Source organism: Tigriopus californicus, chromosome 11 (assembly GCF_007210705.1).
Source record: "Tigriopus californicus strain San Diego chromosome 11, Tcal_SD_v2.1, whole genome shotgun sequence".
Taxonomy (NCBI): domain Eukaryota; kingdom Metazoa; phylum Arthropoda; class Copepoda; order Harpacticoida; family Harpacticidae; genus Tigriopus; species Tigriopus californicus.
The window spans coordinates 83,448-101,464 of NC_081450.1; the positions used below are offsets into that span (position 1 = coordinate 83,448).

The 18,017-nt window shown below is 41.9% G+C and overlaps 1 protein-coding gene across 1 annotated transcript; it reads right to left on the bottom strand.

Moving 5' to 3' along the window:
- Positions 1–393: 393 nt before the first annotated feature.
- Positions 394–13,652, bottom strand: LOC131890892 (uncharacterized). Its single transcript, XM_059240337.1, has 6 exons — positions 13,276–13,652; positions 8,468–8,977; positions 7,220–7,447; positions 5,486–5,652; positions 4,168–4,784; positions 394–990 (listed from the first exon to the last, which is right to left on the bottom strand). The coding sequence occupies exons 1-6, from the start codon at positions 13,282–13,284 to the stop codon at positions 614–616; spliced, it is 1,908 nt and encodes a 635-aa protein (XP_059096320.1). The 5' UTR covers positions 13,285–13,652; the 3' UTR covers positions 394–613.
- Positions 13,653–18,017: the final 4,365 nt, after the last annotated feature.

An 18,017-nucleotide genomic window follows, 5' to 3' on the forward strand; every position in this document is an offset into this window, starting at 1 on the left:
AATCCAAGATCTTTTACCTCTTGAGGGATATCTGCTAGACAAGATGTTGCCAGCTTTTTTAACTTTCTTTTTTGCTTTGTTCAAAGTTACTCTGTAATCCGGAGATTATTGTCTATACCAAGTGCGCTTTCAACCTACCAGTTTTCATCCGCCCAAGGATTGTCTCCTTTCAAAACATCAGAACATCGAGAAACAATCCAGGTCAAAACTGAATCCAATACTAGGTTCTCTCACAGTTTATGGTGAAGCCATATATATCTAGACAGACACTGGATGTCGACCGACCGACCAACTACTCGGTTGGTCAAACAGTACAACATTCTGGTTCGTGATCCATTCCCAGGCTAATCCTATTCATGGTTCTAACGTCCGACTTCAACTCAATAAGTCTAGATATCCTGGCGATGATCTTGGCACAATTAATGATGACAGTTTTGGGATTGGCCGATATATTTCTGTATCGCATGAAGGAGGTTGTGGTGGTGTTTTCATGTATTTACGAACCGAACAATCGGGTTTGCTTGGCACCTGACCTTTTGCCACATAATTCAACCTCATGTGTTTGGCCCTGAGTGCGGCGGTGGATTGGATTTTCCTCCTCCTTCTCCTCCTCTTAGGGTCCTTTTCTTTTCCCTCTGGAACGCGATATCTTGTTGGAGTCACTGTTGCCCTTGCGGAATTTTGCTTTGAGTCTGGGCGTGGGCTTAGAGCTGTTTTCGCTCGCGGGATTATTGTAACTAGAAGTATTGTGATTAGTGCAACCATTTTTGCTCTTCTTGCTCGACATGGTGCGGTTTCTCAGCGTGGGTGGGATATAGGTGCCCGTGTTGTTCCATTCGTCAAAGTTGATAACATGATTGAGCGGCAGTGTCCCGGATTCGTCTTCGTCGTCCGAGTCGCTTTCGGCAGCGTCTTTGGCTTGACCAATCAAGGTGTTGGATCCCTTCTGGGCCAGCGATGATGGGTTCGTCAAGGGATTCGCCAGTGAGCCTGCAAAGAGTTCCCATAGAGCAAAAAAGTAGAGGAAGAAGAAAACAGGCACCCAAAGCTTTCACAAGTGACTTCTCTCGCGAGGTGCATGCATGCACGAGCGAATGGAACGAGAAAAGTTGGCCCTCTGTCTGATCCTGGCGAGGCACATCAACATTTCCCAGGGATAAAACGATAAGCGGGGAGGAGTTGCACAATCATGGCCATGGCCAAGGAGTTCCAGAACCATGGAGTGCGAGTCTGGGTCCCTTTCGGAAAGCATTTCCAAGATCAAAAGTCTTGAAAAATGCCAAGCAATTCAGTCATTGCTACTTATACGTAAGCTATAGTGTGTGTTTTCAAGTTATGGTATTTAAAGTTAGGTGCCGGTAGTAGTAGACCAAGAGTAGTTTGACAGATCAAATTACATGTAGTCATTATTAGATGAATTTCATCACTTCTCTTGAACTTTCCGGTCCAGGCTTTGGGTCCAAAATTGTCAAAGTTTATTTGCCAAAATCTTTCGATCAGATCTGATCTTAATTTTGAAAGAAATCAATAGTTCAGGAGAAAATCATTTATCACTTCCCTCCGAGGTCCATCCACGTCTCTAGAAGTCTGTGCCATGGCACACGAAAAGTGAAGTATTTTAGTCGTTGAGGGCTGCGTAGCCTGTAGTACTGTAGAGGGAAAATGGATACGACCATTTCCACACCCACCACTGTGTACAAGTTGGGCTAATGTTTCTCCCAAAGAGCGACTAATTAAGAAAGTGCACAGATGCTGGTTGCCATGGCTCCGTGTTTTTTGCACTAAGGAGCGAGATTGAATTACACCACAACAACAATAATAACAACAGCAACAGCAACACAACAACAACAAGCCACTTGTGACATTTGGGGGACAATTTAGATCTACGTACCTAGTAGCTAAACGTTCATAAACTTTCTTTTCACTTTAATAATAATCTTGAGCGGCAGGATCTCTCTGCTTCATTGAATCGTTGAATTGCAACACACGGAGCTCATGAACCACTATCAAAAGCACAGTATAACTTCTCAAATCCAACACCAGGTGTTTTTTTCCACAAACTTGTACCACTCTACGTTCACTTTTGGCCGGGAACGCTTTCACCCAAGAGATGCAAAATGTGATGTTCGAGTAATTGATCAAAACAAGTCTGAAGACTTTGCTTTCAGCTCACTTTAGGCCTTCAGGCTTACAGGGGATCAATGCAGACCAACAATGTGAATGTAATTGAGCCAGTTCGGTATTGTTTGCTTCTACATTGGGAAATGTCAATCTTAAAGGTAATTGAATCAATTATGTTGTCTAGACATCGTTCTGCTTCTCTAAGCTGGCTCTCAATAGCTCACAGTGGCCACAAGAGGGTAATGTAACAAAACCAATATAATTCGCTTGCACTTCATTTGAGCACTTTTCACTTTTAGGGAAGCCAGTGTCAAAATGTAGTTGTATTCAACATGATCATGTGTAATTTCAAAGATTACACATATTGTACTTTTGCATTGTGTTAGCTCCATGTGTACCGATTTAAAGCTGCTGTCTTGGTTTTTCATTTTTGATCCGATCCGGGCAATAAGCTCAAAGACCCAAAGTTAGCGCAAAGAAGAAAAGCATAAATCGTGACTTGCAGTGTTTTGCTCAAGTCTGTCATGTGTCTCTCTAAATACACATGATTCAAGAGAATTTCAAAAGTGAAAATTAGCTCTAAAGTAAGTGTGATGCAATTCTAAACTTCATTGGCTTGGCCCTACCCTTGAAATGACAATACTATGTCGCATACTTTACTGACAATAAGCAATGTTTTATGGGATGCATATACGACTTAGACTCCCTCATTCACTTCATGTGATTTGATTAGGAAATCAATAAACAATTTAAGTGGTGTTTCCAAACATTTTTATAGAATGTACGTATGCATATTCCGGCAGTGGAGCTTACTGACCCACTAAACTTTCGTCAAAGGAGCAGGAGTACATCGCTCGCCTTGATTAAAACCTAATTCTATCAAATAAGAAAAAAACTATGTCTGTCAAAGGTAATGTTTTGGCCATTTTGTAACCGTACGTGAATTTTCTCTCAAATGACCCAATCATAATTGCCTTTTGTTTAAGGACCGTTCCTTGACCAGAGACGAACTTTCACCAGGCCTACCTTAAGGTGGGATTTCTTAGCTACTTCTTCGATAATTTGCGGCGTTTTCCCCGCAGAGGTTGTTACTCATTTTTCAAATTTCATAATCATGTTGTTATTGTATTGTTCGTTCTTTGTAAAGATTTTGGCCTCGGACTGGATGATTTTGATTCAATTGGGAATTGATCTTTCGACGTCAGATCAGATGTACTGGTGAGTTTAAAATTGGCAAAAAAAGTTTACCGAATGCACCTGCCTCATGAATAAGTAATAAGGTTCGGTCTATGTCGAAGCAAAATCCCAAGACTGGGTAGACTATTATTGGGAGACTTTTCAGCAGACGTGAAGGAGCGAGCACCTTTCCATCGATCGTTTGAAACCAACCTTTCTCTCTTTCTCTCTCTGTCTTTCCGTAAACACATTCTACTTTCTTGCATTCCCTCACATTGCTCGAGGAGAGCAAAAGTAGAGCTTAGAGCTTTTGCTGAGCCAATTCGAATCGAGAAGAGTTCGAAGGAACTTCTCAAGAGCAATCGAGATGCAGAACGTTCGTAGTAAGTGAGATCCGTTTTCTTGTTGACGAAGCAGTTGATGTTCTTCGCCACCTTGGCATTTGGGGGCTTCATTACTTTGCTAGTCGCACAAATTCAGAGATGCTAATTTGNTTTTCTTGTTGACGAAGCAGTTGATGTTCTTCGCCACCTTGGCATTTGGGGGCTTCATTACTTTGCTAGTCGCACAAATTCAGAGATGCTAATTTGAAAACATGATACCCCTCGCCAAGACTCTAGGTACGCTTTAAGGTAAAGATGCTCCTGAAATCAAAGAGCCTGGTGGCATGTACGAACACTTTTTGACTTATGTTTGAATAGAAAAAAGCTCTTCAATCATTTCATTCCCCTGCATTGTAATGTTGAAGGTTTTGCTTTAACGCAATTGCAGATTAGAACAAAGTATAATGTTGCTTTGTCTGCTCGAAAAAAGTGTGATGTGACATATTTCACCCATTTTAACGTTCCAGGCTACGTAGTAAACACTGACCTGGCTTGGCAAATACTTCCTCTGGATCACTGGAGCTTGAATTCCCGTCGTGTTGGTCCTCGTCGTTCACAATGCCCTCCTTGTCCCTGATCGATCGGACTTGCTTGGAGAGCTCGAGGTCGGCCTGATTGAAATCGCTGGACTGATCCCCGTCATCATCAACGGACTTTCTCCCCGGTCCGTTGTCCTCCGACTCCTCCTGGATACAGAACTGGTTATCCTGGATTACTCCCGTGGCCAAGGCAAAATTCGGCACCATTTTGCCTTCGTGTTCCCCTAAGCCCAATTGGTGGACAGAGGGCGAGCTTTTCGCACTTGTCAACGTGGACCGTCGAAATTGGTTGGTGTCTTCCAATGAACCTCCGCCAATTGACATGGTCACCCCCGGGATCCGGTCTAAAATGGACTCCACAGATACCGCTCTCCGGGTCTTGGAGGGCGATATCACAGGACAGGTTTTGGGTCGATGCCGACCGCCAATGCCGGACAGAATCAGCTCGTTGGGATCGTCGTCCAAGATCGAGGGATTCCCACTGTAGGTGAATGGCAGCCGTTGGACCCGTTTCTCATTCTCATTGTAGATGTAGATGTGATCATCGATGATTAGTTTGTCATATCTGTAGCAATGGAAAACCGAATTAAGGCCCCTCCTTAAGTAAATTTGGAATTGATTTGAAATTGCCCGATCCGCTATTCATCTCCCCAAGATGTGTCCCTTTGTGGACCTGAAGTTCAAGGCGACGTCGGGAAGAAAGAGTCAACTCAAGTGCAACAACTACTGGAAGGAATTCAATTTAATTGGTCACACTTCTAGACTTCCCAGGAACCCGCCTGCGAGCTCCCTCCGAAAAGTTGGGGATAGGAAGAAGGCCCAGGAATGGGTTGACCTCAATTTTAGTCCCCAAACCAGCAGCCCCTTTCTTCTCTCCCTCTTCTACCACGGAAGTGCTCGTACAGTAGAACCGTACATACTACTACATTTACTCTGGTGGTAGTACCAGTAGAGCAATACAGAGTGTATGTTACTCTCTAATCCTGGTTCCTGAACAGACCTCCTGGCAGTACGTTGACTTCAAAAGATAAACCTGTCTCCAATTGAATCGTCCAAGTCTAATGCAGTTGTTGCCAGTTGTTTGAGTTCATGGAGGTGGTGGCGGTGGTGGGGAGCAAGCCCAATTATTGAATTTCCCAACTTTTCTGCCCATGGTGAAAAACAATTTAATCGGATCGGGGAATTGAGAAACCGTGAGGCGGGTGGGCGAATGAAGGAATTGTTCCAATGGAACTGTTTGTTTCATTGTGAACGTCCTTGACTTGCCTGAGAACGCATTTCTTATTGGGATCAACGGCTTTCACCTCCTTGATCAACTTCTCCAACTCCTTCCGACGATTTTTGGCAGCGCGAGAGAAATCTTCTTCGACTACAATCCCGGCATTCTTCAAGATCTTTGATTTGCGCAAGATCTCTTCCTTGTCTGACCATTTCTGTAAATTGAACAGAACATGGAATGGTGATGATAATCTTTATCGCGACTCTCGGTCATGTTTTTGCGTACAGCATCTAAAGATGAATGGAAAACTGTTGAAAAAGATTGATATTCTGCTCTAGTTTAACTCTAACCATTTTATTCTTTATCAGAGTTGACATCACTATAATCGGTTCACACAGTGCTTGGTGATAGCGAAGACGTGTGCAACAGACAAAACAGATACAATTTAGTAGCCTGGTAAGTTTTTGCAGTGTAATTAATGACTTCGTACATCGCAAGGTTCATCTTGAAGCGAAAAAGCCTCAGAGGCTTGAAGAACGTAGTCAGTGGACTAGCTGAACTTCCAGTTTCAAATTGCGCCTATAGTTACCAAAGCTCTCATTTGCTTCAGTGCAGTTTATCTCGACTGTCTGAACTAGTCGTAGGCTCACGGAAAATGACTCTCTACTCAGTACTTGAATGAAACCTTGCTTGGATGAAACCAACAGATTGGCCTAACGAGAGGATCGAGCCATTGAAGGGAACAAACGTTGAAAACGGGATCAGCAATTGTTGGCCAGTGGAAAGGATCCCATTTGCTATAGACCATTTGTCACCAAACCACTTTGTACATAGTATTCGAAGTACGAGCTAACATCTCAACTAATTGATAGAGAGTATCCGCCAAGGTGGAAAAGGCTCGTCCTTGAAGTTTTAAGAAAGAGAGAACTAATCGTAAGTCTTATTACCGAGCTACGTACGGTATATCACCGAGCCAAGTTTGTCTTCTGGGTGGGGAAAATGAAGGGTCGAAATGAAAATGCGGAAATCCTGTGTGCAATAAATTTTTGATGCTTGTGCCATTGGTATTTCTGTGGCAGCAACCAAGGCCAGGAGCCACCCACTGTCGTCACCCTCATCCCACGTAATTGGAATTGGAACATGTTGTCCCCTGCGTTGTGGTCCCGACGCATTTGGAATAACAAGCATTTTTAATCCACTTGAATGGAGAAATGCACAACTCCTGACGAAACAGGAAACCACCACGCAGACCTTGAGACCTTCAGACCTTCAGACCTTCAGGGCCCTTCCATGTTCCACCCACAAAGCAGCAGCTATATACTAGTATAGTATGTGCTAGTACGGTGTAGTAAATAGTAAGTACTGAACTCTATGTATGTACGTACGACATACGTACATAACCAGACACACAGGCGGATTGGTTGACAGCAGACAAAAGAAAGGGCCCAAGCGCTGTCTTGCGAAAAGACTTTAGAAAGACTTATTCCATCAAAAGTTTTCAGAGAAAGAAACCTCATAAAAGCCATTCATGCCGTCGACGAATCTGAAAACTGGTTGATTCGGGTGGCACGAGAAGGAAATGCCTCCAGGTGTTACACAGAACTGCTTCCACGGACAGGACAAAAAGACGAGAGAAAATCCTGCACGCTTAATGTATGTATGGAACGAACAGCAGATGTCCTTCAATCAATGTGAGTGGATGTAGATTCCATGGCGACATCATTCGTACATGGTATTCACTGCGCTAAAGCTATGTACCCGTAGAAACTTGTGAATCGCACCTGGAAATTGACGACGATGGGTCGATTGTTCTTCTGATCGCTGCCATTGAACACGCGTTGGCAACGTTGAATGATGATCTCCCGACTGATGTTCAACTTGTTCCGGATGATGTTTCTGATCTTGGACTCAAGGCACTCAGAATTCTCAAACATGCCATGCGGGTCCACTTTGATGCCCACAAAGACCAAGTTGCAACGCCAGCTGCGATCAATCTCATGGAAACGGTCCTGAAATTGGAACGCAATCATTGCTTGATGTGCCTTAGCCATTGGCGAAACCACGCAAAATGGGCATAGCTTGATGCCCCATGGACCAGCTCTTTGGTATCGTGCATGCACCACCAAGTCATAAAACACATGGAGACATGAAATAAATCCTCAGTAATTGGGAATATATGCATACATTATTGCCTCCGGGCTCTGCGACGTAGCCTACATTACTTACATTCATACATACATACATACAGTGGTGAGAGGGAGGAGCGAACGAGGGGACTTGGAGTAAGACTAAAAAGCCTAACTTCAATTACATTTTACTGACTTACGACATCTGCAACGCTCTTTGAGCGGGAATGCAAAGGCCAAACAATGAATCTTGAGTCAAACTGTCTTTCTCGATGTGTAAATTGTAAAGACATTGCAGCTGGAGTTCAGAATTTGAGGCGAACTGTTGCAGTTTCAACGAGGAGACCTTTTCCAAGTGGTCACAAGAACAGGACGAAGAAGGAGAGGAAGTAGTGGGAAGGGAACTTGGAGGTATCCTGTCCCCCAACTAGGTTACTATTCACGGGCCCATTCGGTTGGGCCTTGCACGCAAAGTTGTATCTCAAGAACTCCAAGAAGCAGGGGCTAAGCTGAAGGAGACATTCGCTAATTGTCCAAAATGATTGCTGACTTTTCCTCAAAGAAATGCTAACATGGGGTCATTGGGCTAAGCATAACGTGTCCATTCGAGCAATAACAGAATGTGGCACATTCCTAACTTCTTCAGTCCATAACAACCTCGAGGTCTTCCTCCAGGATCCAATAACCTCGGACCAAAGTGCATATCTCAAGGGGCAAAGCTGACAGTCCCTTCGCCTCGGCCACCATCCTCGTCGTCGTCGTCACATTCATAAATCGTGGAATGTTCCAAGTGCACCGAGATATTATTGCGTGGCCGCTGCATGAAGCAGAGTTAATTTGCAGCTGACACAATTGTACTAAAGTACAAATTCATCCTATTTATGATCATCCTGTTGTACCCACCTGAAGGTCGTCGTAGACCACCATAAGCTCACCCAAATCACTTTTCACTTTCTGGAACTCGATCAGCAATTGATGCATGTCCTCGCGGCAATTCTTGTGGCTCCCCTGATCATCATTGAGACCGGGGGGGACTGGTCGATCAGCGACACCATTTGGCACCAACGGCTGAGTCTTGTCAGGGCCGTTGGCCTGACTTGTGGTGCTGCCAGTCGTGACAATGGTGTTTTTCTTGCTCGCATTGTGTTCCACCTCGCGAAGTTTTTGCCTCAAGGCCGAAATCTCTTTGTTTTTGGTGGCCATCTCTTGAGAGGAGTGCTCTCGGTAACGAGTCAGCTCCTGAGCCAGGGAGATCAGTTTCAATTCGAACACATTTTGACGGTCCTCCAGGGCTTCGTACGGGGGCTTCACGCCCATAAGGGGCACCACCGAGAGTGAACCCACCCCATTGGTTTGGGGCAATGGCGACAATTTTCCCCGATCATGACCATTAAACGGTCCATTGCCATTGGCCTTTAGCCCACAAGGAGAGACCAGAGCAGGAAGAGGGAAAAAGAAGAGAGCTAAATTTGAGGGACCACATACATTTCAGTGAGAGGATGCTCACCATTGGAGTAAAACGAGAAAAACAAATAGAGGATGGCATTATCCTATTGGAAAATGGCGAGAGTATTTCGGGAAAAGGACAGTCACCGAACCAAAAATAATAGTACTTGCGTAGGAGCTCCGTTTGACAAACAACTTTTTTCTTCTTCATTTTCCACTCGAGAAAACTAAAACCCGCTGAATCTTGATCCAAATGATCTTACAAATCAATTTAGGGTCCTTCATCCGAAACTTGAAAGTTTATCAAGGGAACTCCGGGCAAAAATGTCCAAGACGTAAAAGAGATATGTTGTCAATTTTGGCTGTGTCACTGTTTTGCAAAGTCTCCAAGACAACAGCAAATAGTACTGTTTTCTACACTTTCCAGTGGAATAGCTATTTATTCAATGGCTTTGGCTTTCTTTGCATGAAGTTTTTAGGAATGAGACTTCTAGAAAGTGAATATGCTCAAGACATCTTTGAAGTGTTCGTCCTCTCATGCTAATGAGTTTGAAGAGAAGAGCGAGGGCTTGCCTGAGATTCTCTTCAAGTGAGCGGGCATGGTAGAGCAAATGAGTTTCAGATATCTACCTTAACTGAAAAGAAACCACACTGGAGTAGTGTTTGTCTTCACAATGCTTGGAATGGCAAAGCAAGCAAGAAGAAAGTACATCTTATACCAGCAAAGAGAAGGATTGATACCAACTAGCAAGAATGGCAGTAAATGGCAATTGACATCTGCACAAACAAAAAAATGATGCAAACCATTACGACCAATAGATGATGTTAGAGGTGATGAAAACACAACAAACCTAACAAACCTGTAATAAGTTATATTTCCTGTTAAGGTAAAAAAAAACCTTTGTGATGGGCCAGTCATTGAACAAATTTAATTTGCTCACCCAAGTGTTGAAGAAAATTAGTGGACTCTTGCCTTGGATTAATGTTAACCCTTGCTAGCACTCGGGATTTGAGCTCGCCAACTTCAGAGGACTTGGACAAAGCCGGCCTCCCCGTCACTTGTCTTCTTCACATCAATAGATGGCTGCTCAGGCCAGTAGTCCAACACTCGATCAGAATTCTTCAATGCTCTCCTAAACAAAGGCTTATTGGGAAAAGATTGGTCCATCATTGAATATTACAACCATATCATCTTTTTTAAATCCAAACTTGATATACTTCACACAAAGAGAGTGTTGGCCATTCAATGGGCAATTTCTTTTTGTGCCGGTGGGTACAATCAAGACTCAAAACCGTAAGAAGCCAATATTTGATTCCCTTAAATCTGTTTTCTGTAAGCTAGTGAATGGTAACTCATTTGCCAGCACTTGTGAACAAACAGCATGAAATAAAGTTTCTAAAAGAAGCGTTTGCTTTCCCTGCTTCGGTGAGAGCCAAGTTTTCATCAAAGAAACTTGCATGTTCATGACATTACACTTGTAAACCCAGTTAAATGAATTTAAGTGTTAAATCATCTGCAAAGATCTCAAAAGAACATGATCTTTTTTTTTAATGTTTTTAATGATTATTGTTCAAGCTATTGATGGTAAAGATCTTTCTGTTATTTTTGTTGATGATGATGATCGTTCATGATTAGAGATGGCAAAAGTATGTGTTATTCATTTTATGTCCTAAGATAAAATTTTATATGATTTAAAAACCGTAAAAAGAAAGAAAAACCCCATTTTCCATGTTTTCTCATAATTTTATGCACTTTTGGGCTTTGGGCGGAGGCAACAGAAAATATTCACCATATTCTTGCGGAAAAAGGAAAGGTTGCAACTGAGTGTCTAAAACGTAGGCACACGCAGTTTTTAAATATTATTTCTAAGAAATATCCAAGCACATGTTGACATTTTTTTAGCCCATAGGACCATACTGGCTGACTCTTATTTGATTATTCTTTGGATTTCTAGCCTCGCTCATTTGGGCTCCAATTAGTTCAGCAGGTATGCAAAAGCTCGAATAAGTCCAAAGATGATTCATTAGGAACATCACAGGAATGAGAGAGCTCTCGTATTGGGAGATACTAAAAAAGTTGGGACTGTACAGTGTTCAGAGAAGGTACGAAATATATCTTATACTGTACGTCTTCAAAAGCATCCATGAGCTTTGTCCCAACCCAGGATTTAGGGTCAATTGTGGGGACCGTAGAGGCTTCATGTGCGTTTTGAGAGCACCTTCAAGCCCTCGAGAATCCAGGCTAGTTCGAACAATACGTAAGTCCACTTCTCTTCTTTCTCGGGCTCCTTCATTGCTTAATTTGCTTCCCTCCAATATTCGTAGGGTGTATGTATGCGTTGATTCAGTAGCAGGATTTAAGTCAGACTTGGACAAGTTTTTGACTAAAATTCCCGATCAACCTTATATTNAGCACATGTTGACATTTTTTTAGCCCATAGGACCATACTGGCTAACTCTTATTTGATTATTCTTTGGATTTCTAGCCTCGCCCATTTGGGCTCCAATTAGTTCAGCAGGTATGCAAAAGCTCGAATAAGTCCAAATATGATTCATTAGGAACATCACAGGAATGAGAGAGCTCTCGTATTGGGAGATACTAAAAAGTTGGGACTGTACAGTGTTCAGAGAAGGTACGAAATATATCTTATACTGTACGTCTTCAAAAGCATCCATGAGCTTTGTCCCAATCCAGGATTTAGGGTCAATTGTAGTGACCATAGAGGCTTAATGTGCGTTTTGAGAGGACCTTCAAGCCCGAGAGAATCCAGGCTAGTTCGAATAATGAAGTCCACTTCTCTTGTTTCTCGGGCTCCTTCATTGTTTAATTTGCTTCCCTCTAATATTCGTAGGGTGTATGTATGCGTTGATTCAGTAGCAGGATTTAAGTCAGACTTGGACAAGTTTTTGACTAAAATTCCCGATCAACCTTATATTCAAGGGTTAGCCAGATCAGCCAACTCTAATTCGTTGATCGATAAATAATATGTCTAAATAAAAGTTAAGTAAAATGAATAAAGTTCTCGTCTTGAACTGCTGGAATTGCAATCCCAACAGCGGAAAGGAAGTCCGCAAAAAAATAGTATGACATTGAAGGTCTTTATTCATTGTCTGGAAATTTGGGTTTGGATATAACCGAGGCATTTTCGAGTTAAAGCGCATGAAGTCTCAGCCCATACATTCCCAAATAACTCAGTTGTGGTTAAAGAGATCACATCCTATTTTGTATTTAGCAGAATACTAGGGTGCTCCAAAATTTCATCAAATATAATTCTGAAAATTATTTGATGAAGACAGGAATCTTTTTCACAGATGGCGTGGGTTCAAATCCCGCCGTTGGAAGTTCCTGGTCAAAGAGAAGAATTCGGTTTGATGCTCCTTTCGATCTTCTTTTTAACCCAACTTTTAAATGCTAAACCCACCCACAAACAAGGACCAATTCAATACCGGATAATGGTATTGCCTATTAGAAAAAATGTGATCGCCGAATTTTTTTGCCGTTAAGATTCACCCCCATAATCGGCTTTGGCACCTACCAATAAGCTAATGTGAAAAAGTCAATAAAGTTAGTGGACTTGTGACACAGTTGGGCAATTGGTAGTTTGTTATTTTGATTGTCAACCCTATTGTCCAATGCTTAATATTGAATTGGAGTGAGGAACTTACCAGAGGCACACAAGAGGTATCATGTGATAAAGAGAAAGACTTTGGCTTTGTTTGAGGTAATGATTTGGGCAGTGTGCTTTTTCCCTGCCATTTGCCCTTCCCCGCAGCTTTCAAAACTGTTCTCACTGCCTGCGGTCATTACTTTGCACTTAGTCTCTAATTATGATGATCATGAACCGTTCAAAATGGTCGTATTCTTTGCTCTAGTTTAAGATGATTTGGGTCACACTATACGTTTGGTTCAAACCTGCATACCATTCAAATCGTCGGAGGGGCCCTAATAGTAAAACATGAACTTGTACACGGTTGGGCCTTGTATTCTAGAACAAGAATAAAAATGAACCCAGTTCTCTGGGCAAAAATCAACCTGCAGCAATGGACATGGGTACCTCAAGCACACATATCTTTCTAACGAAACGTGAATGACGGCCCACAATTAAATTGGTGCTCGAAGCTGCTGATTTCAATAGATCTTAATCTTTTGCCCACACATGGTTCTTGAATAAGGCCAGTTGAGGCATAACTTTCAAACTGCAGTGTGTCACTGTGTGCACGTGAAAGTCCAAATAAATGAGAGAGAAACGAGGCATATCTCTTACCTTCGTCATGGTGATTCCAAGCGGATATTAATCAAAGAGCTTCAGTCACCCCAATACATTCAGATCAGACGTTGGAACCAATTAAATGTAGGTAACCAACGTCAAGACCTCGGGTTCTGGTTTTGGCCTCGATGATCACCCCTCCATTGGCAAGTGATCTGGCGAGAACAAAGTGAAGGAGGAGGAGGTGGAGGAGGAGGAGGAGGAGGAGGAGGAGGCCCGACTAAAAACCTACCTTCCCCACTGGAACAACAACAATTACTTCTTTCGTGCCCCTCGCTCTGTTCTGTACCTTAGTCTGTACTCGTGCTACCAAGGGCCAGGGAACTGGGCCGTTTCACAATGCTAGAAGGAAGAAGGACAAATCAAACTAAAGGTCGCACTGGGTAAAATTGGAGATCCAGAGGAAAACCCAAAAATCAAACACACCAGCATTTTTTCATCTCATGAGCATCAAATAAGTTTGCTCAGTGGCCCAAAAGGTTTCCCACAAAGTCTCTTGGTTGTTTGAATGCGACCCAATTATATACAGTGTAGCTAGGTGGAACATGCAAGTAGACTTGTTTCCTGAGTGAGGCATGGCCTTCACAGTTTTACCTGCATTAGCCCCAATGGATCAACGATCAGCTGAGTGCGCCATGTTCCTAGGAAGGTTACGGCTTGCTTGGAGGGAACGAATTGTTGTGGGACCAAAAAGACACCATCAGGGTTGCGGTTTGACTCCGAGTCTCCCTGCGTTTTCCTTGACGGTGAAAGACGTTTTCGGCTCTTACTTTGCAATCATGAATCAAGTACCAATGCATTCATGGAAATATGTAAGGAAATCGGCCAACGATTTGGGGCTCTTGGTTATTTTTGAGCAGTTTATGGTTTTGTTTTCGGGTAGAGCAATCCATTTCAGCCATCAAACTCCTTAATTAAACTCTCGTCGATGCATTCCATAAATATCTGCTTGAAAAAAATGACTTACTTTGAAGTGCGTTATCAAGTTTCAAAAAAACAATTGGAGTGAGTTATTTGAGGATATTTAGGTTGGTAATGATGAGACACAGGCGTTTACAAAATGCTGATTGTCTCTTTCTCTGCGTGGGTTCTGTGATATTTAATTAAACTATCATTAAACAACCTCATGAAAGGCGCAACTTCGATTTTGCTACTTTATATCAGAAGTGTGGGCTGAAATCCTAAATAGATTGGCCAGCCTGAAAATTTGTTCAGTAAATTTTGAACAGTATTGCTTTCCTTTTTCTGAGCATGCTTAGCATCTCATGGCTCTTAATTATAAGGTAACTATAAACTGTGCCTACTAGAACTTCATTAAGTGCGATGAGGTTGCTGTCATTTAAAAGTTTCACTTAGTGTACACTTTTTTCTTGGAGGATTTAACTTCACAATTCATCCATGAACTGCAATGAAAGCTTTCTTTTTTTGTTTACCATAACTTACCTTGAACCAGCCCAATAGGAGGTGGTTTAAAATGTCAAATGCACATTTTTTCAATGGTTTTCTTCAGAAAACGGACCTCAGTCCGTGATAAAAGGACCACGTAAGATGCGAGTCCTTGAAAGGTGATTGTTTTAGCTTAGTCCAGCGGTGGAAAATCAAAATAGTTTTTTGGGAGGGATCGAGTTCAGTAACTCAAATCCGGTGAGAAGGTGGAATATCAAAGCACTCGCCTCAACACTAATATTGGGGCAAAAAATACGTTCAGAATGATCACTTCAATGTATGAACATGGCTGCTTGTTTTAGTTAATTCAGTCATTGTTCTATAGTTATGCTCAACACCGGGATACCACAGTCATGACTAAATTAGAATGGAGTAGAAAGGAAGTGGGCTTCTTTACTTTTTAGCCCCCTCCATGAGGTCCAAAATATCATGAGGCTCGCGAGTCAAGTTCCAATGTCGTGAACCGTTTCAGAAACGACATTATGACGGGGTTTTCTTCTAGAGAGGTCAAGAACTTTAGAGTATGAGGTTCACTTTTGTTCCTGGATGCTAGAACATACAGTACATGGGCAACGTTTCGCCCACAAAGTCTCAAATAATGCTCATTGGGGTAGAGGAACCCATTTCGAATACCAACTTTCAATCCAATTACATATCCCCGAAAATGATTTCTGTCTGAGGCAGGTTTGAGCCTCTTCATTCAAAAACAGGGTGTCTCATATGTGTAACTCCATTAAAGCCTTCGACTGTGTATTGCTCCAAGAAAGAGTTACTGATATCATTTGGAAATTTCCGAATGGATATTTCATGTGGATCCCTATTGACGGAATATTCCTTTTCATCTAAATCTTCCAGTTCAGCTGAAAAGTACGTATCTAGTCTTAAAGCACCCTGCCATTATCCCCACTGGCAGTGGCTTATGTAGAAGACGGAAAAGAGCTTATGAGTGGGCAAGCCTACTTGTGAGTCAATCCAAATCGTGGAATTTGAATTCTAGCCTGTCCAGAAAACTCAACTAGGAATAGGCGGGGCAAAATGACCCTTGGATTGACATAAACAATGTCAATTGGCTAAATGGGCCCTAACAACATGCAGATTCATTTCGTCAATATTGTGGCCAATTGGATGACATGCACAGTAACACTTTTTGAGTGTTTTCTCCATGTAAAATCATCTGGTCATTTGAGTACAACGACTAAATCGATGGGGAAAGCTTTTGTGTCATTTTTCCCAAAAAAGAAAACATGCTTCTCTTGGGTAAGTAAGTTTCCAATGCTCGTCCTCTGTGAACTACACTAAACAGGAGGACCAACGATGTGCAGGAAACTAGTTGCTGAAACAGACATCCCTCTCAAAGCGTTGGAGGTTAGGCTTGGATTTCAAAAGCATAAAACTAGTAGTAAAAAATGAAAGCTTTTTCTTTGTCGGGCTTTGGAATCGATACGCAATTGATTGATTTTGTATTCACCAAGAAAGTAATTGCTAAAAAACCAGTTCTTTTTACCTTCACAAACAAGCACTTAAAAGGAACTGGTGCATTCCTATTTGTATTGCCGCACTTTTGTTCAGATAGCCAATTTCACGTTAAAAATGCGGAAGTAGGTCTTGGTTTGGTTTACTTGATAGGAACAACAACCATTGGTGTCAAAAGTGTTTTTCTAAAGACATTGGGTTGAACAAGTCCTTTAAGCTTTCCCCGCAGTGCTTCAAAGAGTTCGAGGTTGGTGGGCTTGTCTTCTGCTCTTCATAAGTCCCAAAAGTCAAGAGGAACTTGCCTCCTTTCCCAGTTATATTTTTTTCGGGTTCGAAGCATGACTGCCAACTCAAGTGGATACATGAAGAAAATAGCCTTGAAAAACTTTGGTTCTTCATTTCAGACACATTTTCCCATTCATAGGGCCAACTCGACACCCAAAGAGTTATAGCTTCCGCGATTCAGTTCGTCGGGAGATTCTTAGACGAGACTCGAGTTTTTGGATTGAGGCGTTCATTCTTCTCTGGGATTAAGATTTGAAAACGTCAAGGCACAACTGCTTTTCGACGAATGATGTGTATGAATATGTTCTTTGAAGAAATCTATTGTTAGAAGAACTCTGATAGTGGTTCATGAATGCCATATCCAAATTTCCCGATTTGAAGAATTTTCCGGAACCAACAGGAGGTACTTTTCTATCAACACCACTGACTTGACTACTGACTGGGCTTTGCAAATTCCTCTCGATGATATTTGGGTCGACGCCATTAGACATTCCAGTATTAGACGATGAAGGTTAAGATATTGAGCAGGTGTAGTCCTCCAAAATAATGAAAAGTTCGATGAGCATATCCAGTTGAAGGTAGGGTACAGCTTATCAAACGTGTACTTGTACATGGTTAATGAGAAATGCCTTCCTATGGTTCCGGAAAACTTTTCAAAATCGGGAAACTTTATATTCGGGTACTTTGGTGCTTCGTAATTGAGTGCACTCAACCCTTTTGCCTTGGCACGTTTTAGTTGAGAAGTGATATTGCCTGAAATAACAATTTAGTCGAATGGAGTTATATGGAGTTAGTTATAATGAAAGAAACCCTTTTAGATATTTAAAAATATTTTTTAATAATTAAAAACATAATTCTGCTTATGTATCTGTTGTCAATTTAGATTGCAGTTTTTGAACAGCCCTGGTCATTAAAAAGATAGATCCAAATGAAGGCAAAATGATTATTCTTAACTTCAGATACTTTGCCAAATTGCCTCAAATTATATCCTCACTGCAAATTGATATTAGGATGCAATTATATCTTCCTTATAATATTTCCGTAAAAGGAAAGTTTTTTAATTGAACTACCTATGTGTTCTACCCATGAATCAAACCTGCTCCTTTTTGTAAGAACACTTCCTTTGGGGGAATAGAAAATAGAATCTGAAAGCTACAGAATAAGGAGAGTGTCTTGTTGGGTTTAGTGAATTAGCCCCCTAAGCTGTGATGTCTAATGAGTGAGAGCTGTGTCCATCATAAAATATGGGCATAATTGGTGTGAAAAAATTCGCTCATGTAATCTCACAAGAGGTAGTTTTGGCAATCCAGCGATGGTCCTCCGCCTAAGTTTGAGTCACCAGACGGACCCCTAACGTAAGAGGTCCTCCATGAAAAATTAATGCGGCTTTTCATTAAAGGGAGTCCTTTTCATGACGAAGAATTTTATGCCTCCATGTACCTTCGTAAACGCTGATTTAGTCATCACAAAACAACCCACACTTTATTTAATGACTTGTACATATGACCAATCAACATGTTTAGATCTCAGCTCTC